This window comes from Culex pipiens, chromosome 2 (genome assembly GCF_016801865.2).
Source record: "Culex pipiens pallens isolate TS chromosome 2, TS_CPP_V2, whole genome shotgun sequence".
Lineage (NCBI taxonomy): Eukaryota > Metazoa > Arthropoda > Insecta > Diptera > Culicidae > Culex > Culex pipiens.
The window spans coordinates 183,339,893-183,344,313 of record NC_068938.1 but is presented as its reverse complement, the minus strand read 5'-3'; the positions used below and the strand labels follow the sequence as shown (position 1 = coordinate 183,344,313).

General features: G+C 38.1%; 1 protein-coding gene across 3 annotated transcripts; it reads right to left on the bottom strand.

Annotated features, from left to right (window-relative positions):
* Positions 1-2,322: 2,322 nt before the first annotated feature.
* LOC120429608 (uncharacterized) lies at positions 2,323-3,392 on the bottom strand. Of its 3 annotated transcripts, none has more exons than XR_008212148.1 (3): positions 3,039-3,392; positions 2,639-2,981; positions 2,323-2,455 (listed from the first exon to the last, which is right to left on the bottom strand). XR_008212148.1 is itself a non-coding variant. In XM_039594641.2 (2 exons), exons 1-2 carry the CDS (start codon positions 3,303-3,305, stop codon positions 2,839-2,841), a joined length of 405 nt encoding a protein of 134 aa, XP_039450575.1. In that variant the 5' UTR covers positions 3,306-3,371; the 3' UTR covers positions 2,606-2,838. The 3 variants fall into 3 exon arrangements, 1 of the variants encoding a protein (XP_039450575.1); XR_008212147.1 differs by having other exon boundaries at positions 2,326-2,455; positions 3,044-3,371; XM_039594641.2 differs by lacking the exon at positions 2,323-2,455 and having other exon boundaries at positions 2,606-2,981; positions 3,044-3,371.
* Positions 3,393-4,421: the final 1,029 nt, after the last annotated feature.

The following is a 4,421-nucleotide window of genomic DNA, read 5'->3' as shown; positions in this document are numbered from 1 at the left end:
TAGGGGGAAAAGGGGCAAAATGGACCTGTTCCCGTGGTCTCCGGTGGATGGGGTCATCACCATTCGATTTATCAGGTTTTTTTACATAAAGATCACTTTTTTTGGGATCTAAAAACCTGCGGCCTTTCTCGTAATCAATTTCATGGGATTAGCAGCGGGTTTGGCCCCACTGTGCAGCGGCTTAAAGAAAAAGAAACACGAAAATTGAAGTTTTCTAAGTCTCACCCAAACAGCCCACCATTTTCTAATGACGATATCTCAGCAATTAATGGTCCGATTTTCAATGTTAATACATGAAACATTCGTGAAATTTTCCGATCTTTTCGAAAAAAATATTTTGAAAAATAATAAATCAAGACTAACATTTTAAAAGGGTCAAACATTGAATATTATGCCCACTAAAAATGCTAGTATTGATTTAATTTTTTTCAAAACATTTTTTTCGAAAAGATCGAAAAATTTCACGAATGTTTCATGTATTAACATTGAAAATCGAACCATTAATTGCTGAGATATCGTCATTAGAAAATGGTGGGCTGTTTGGTTGAGACTTAAAAAACTTCAATTTTCGTGTTTCTTTTTCTTTAAGCCGCTGTATCTCAACAACCAGAGGTCCAATCTTCAATGTCTCTTAGACAATTTTATAGCAAATTTTCTGAACTTTTCAAAAAATATATTTTTAGAAATGGTCACTCATGGTCACTATTTTTAAAAATCGAAAAACTGCAAATATTTCGCTGAAATCAAACTTTCGGTGGCTATATCTTGAAAACGGGGCCCTTTATCAAAAAATCTGTAAAGTAATTTTCGATTGCAAATTCAATTTTGCATAAAAAAATGAGGTCAAAAAAAATTTATGTATGAAATTTCGATTTTTTCCAGAAATCACCAGTTTTTCAAAAAATCATAACTCGGCGGCAGATTTTTTGACCATATTTCTCTATAGCTCAAAAGTTGCGGATTTTTGTCCCCAAAAACATATCAAAAAATCTCAAAAATCAAAAAATACGTATTTTGGGAATTTGAGTTTTTGTGAAAAACAAGTTAATAAAAAAATCGGGAAATTTTTTTTCCGTGTACCTATTTTTTTCTAAATAGTCCTTAACAATACCTACAACTTTGCTTAAGACACCAAATTGATCAAAAAATTCCTTCAAAAGTTACACACAGCAAAAAATCCGATGGTAAAATCGCATGCAAAAGCATGCACATCACCTTCGTCAAAATAAACACTTAATATTACACGCTGCATGTACAATTTTTGTAAACACAAAAAAAAGTTGCAGCCGACGGGATCCAAACCCAGCACCAATAGTAAGGACTGGCGCCTTAGCCCACTCGGCCATCAGACCGATGCAAAGCTGTAAGGATAATCGCATATATAAGCTTGATATTTCGGTCAAGTAGGTTTCCCATATTGATGGGCTAAATATTTCAGGGTGTAAAATCACATAAAATTGCATAAAATAATGCAATATTTATTTTACACCCAGGCCTTTTACACGCAGCTGGATTGCTACTTTTTTAGCTGTGCAGATTTTCGAATATTTACGTACCATTTTTGTATGAACAGCTGCCAAATTTGTATGGAAATTTATATGGACAAACTAATGATGCAAAATGGCTTCTTTGGTCATAGGGAAGGCCCCCACAAAGTTTGAGCCAAATCAAAAAATACAAATAAAATCCATTTCCGGTTTTGGTAGAGAATTGCTCACATATAAAACAATCGAAAATTAAAGAAAAGTTGAAAAGTTAAGTCGAAAGGAATCCCATATCTCTATTTTGTATTTAAATACCACAATTTGTAGACCAATTAATACCAATACTAAACAAAATTGAATTGAAAAAAATACAAAGAAAAGACGGTTTGCAAAATCGTTGAGATCCACTCAGCTATACCCAGCATAGACAATAATATTTAGTAGTGTTGCCATAATCATCATAATTTTGTTAAACGTCAAAAACACATCATTTTTATATAATCCATAAAGTTCTTAAAAGGTGCATAGTTAAAAAAAACTACACAAAGTTTGATATTTCCAGAAAAGCCAAGTCTGATAATTTTTTTTAATCAATCTCTTTTTTTATTATAACCCAATTTTTATATGTCAATTTATCAGCAACTATTAATCACCAAATAGCATTGAATAACCACAACAAAATTTCAAGAAAATGCTCTTTTCGATTTGAACAAATTCAGTAATTAGAATGTTTGAATCCATCTACAAATTTGAAGCTTAAAAGAGTCTTAAAAACGATTTCCCTATTCAGGCTGAAGTCCTGCTTTCCTCCCAGTTTACGGCAACCAATTTTGACCTATAAAATTACTCTTCATTACTGATGCCCGTTGTCAAACCAGCGACTCTTCCCTGTACGACGCGTTACACGTTAATAAAGCGTGAATGATTTCAACGATGATAGAGCGATTATCCGGGTGCAGGAATAATTGTTCCTGTTGCGCAAAAAGAAAAAAAAAAGATAAAACAGAATAAAAAGTTCGGCGGGAAACAACAAAGCAGCGTTCGCAAGAGCGAACGTGGAATCGGATGCCACAATTTAGAGACACTCGAGGGCACTTTTGACAGAGGAGGGACGCTCCCGAGAGGATCGTTCAGCGTGTGGGAAAGCTAATTACCGACGAGTGCACTTGAGTTATGATAGCCGATTGTTGGCCGATGGAAGGGCATCAAACAGGAGTTGGCCGTTATCGGGATATGGTGCTTTGACAGTGTAACAGTTTTGGGAACAAAGCGGGGATCATTGAGAGTTATTCGAGGACTATCAACTGTTACATCTTCTACTGTTTAATTGGGTGAAGGACCGTTTGGATTTGAATCACTTTAGCAGGGACACTTGGTTGGAGAACTCCTGGCACAGCTGACCGAACTCTTTGACATCAGTTTCCGCATCACATTTGGTCTTCTCAGTACTATTCGGCAATTCCATCGAGCTCGGACGATTATACAGCCTCGTTTTCTCTGAAAACATAACCTCAAACTTACAATCTCTTAAGCTTTTTACCCCCAAAAATCTACCTTACCGACTCTCCTGTCCCGCGGGGGATTGATCCGTTCCAACTTCCGGTGCATCCGGTGCACGTCCAGCCCGCAAACCGGAGGCGAAGGAATTCGGTCGTAGCGGTTCTGCTCGACGACCCGCAGTGCCACCAGATCCGGGTTGGACTTGAAGCGACGCAACGGGAACGTTCCCTTGAAGTGGACCGTGTCCGGTTGGGTCTCGCGAAGCGGCTGGATGAGGTCCGTTGAGCGAAGGTGCGGCACCACGGGGACGCGATCGGTCATGGCAGTGGATGGTATTTTGACGTTTGAAACGGTTGATGAATCGATGTCATGGCATTCTTCGAAAATCGAAGTTTTTGCCAAGTTTGAGACAGAAATTTTAATTCAAAAATTAAACCTGAAATTCAGCTTTCATCCACATGTATCACTCTAAAATACTAAATTAATCATATCCACCGCAAAAGTAACAACAACAGGCAGAAATCTCACCACTATGGTTCAGTAACCGCAACAATCTATCTAGTTGCAACCAAAACCGAGAATAGTCCAAAGCATTATCTCTTCCCTTTCAAATTCAAGGGGTCTAATGATCACTCTTGTTCGCCTTGTGACCGCCGCCCGTCCCTCCCAACGTTGAACTATCATCCTCACTCACACGCAAACCTAGGTGCTGTGGCACCAAACAAGTATTTGTTTATCCATTCTTATGCAAATCATCATCCACCATGAGGAGACGAGCCTGGAGAGGTGAAGAAGAAAAAAAATCAAATAAAATTATTTAAATACACGCTCTAGGTTATGTTTAAAGGTTGCGCGCATCCTAACCCTATTTTTTACTTGCACGAAACTACGGATAACTGGACTGTTCCGAGGAGGAGTTCCACCGGTGATAAAAACAAATTACCATATGTTTGTAAAGTCTTTGGTTTCACAAAAGGGAAAACAGCTTGGAAGGCACCGCCGCACTGAAGAGATACACATAGAGGTGATGAGCACAGGATTATGATTATTAAATTGTGAATCGTTAAAAACGAAAGGATGTCAAGGATTAAGCGTTATGTATGCGCTCATCAAAAATCAATTAAAGGATGCTGCTGAGGGGTGACCTGAAACCAGTTGATTCTTTAACGATATAATGGATTGGGTTTTAATAAGCGTCTTTCAGCACTCGATTGGAAAAATACCACAAAAGTGTGTAAAGTGTGCAAAGAACGTTAAACAATCGTCCTGAATGGTACAATTCACGAGAAAAGCTAACCTGAAACAAGTGAGGTTCACACATAACCGTCTAGCGCAAAGTAATTAAAACGGATAAAAGCTGTTTGACGACGACACTTTTGTTTGGAGGCAGGTTGCCCCAACCGTCAGTCAAGTGCGACCAAGAACTGAACATCCGCA

Coding starts and splice junctions, on each gene's coding strand:
- LOC120429608 (XM_039594641.2), bottom strand. CDS start 3,305: ATGACCGATCGCGTCCCCGTGGTGCCGCACCTTCGCTCAACGGACCTC. Junction 2,982..3,043: donor CCCGCGGGACAGGAGAGTCG/GTAAGGTAGATT, acceptor TTATGTTTTCAG/AGAAAACGAGGCTGTATAAT.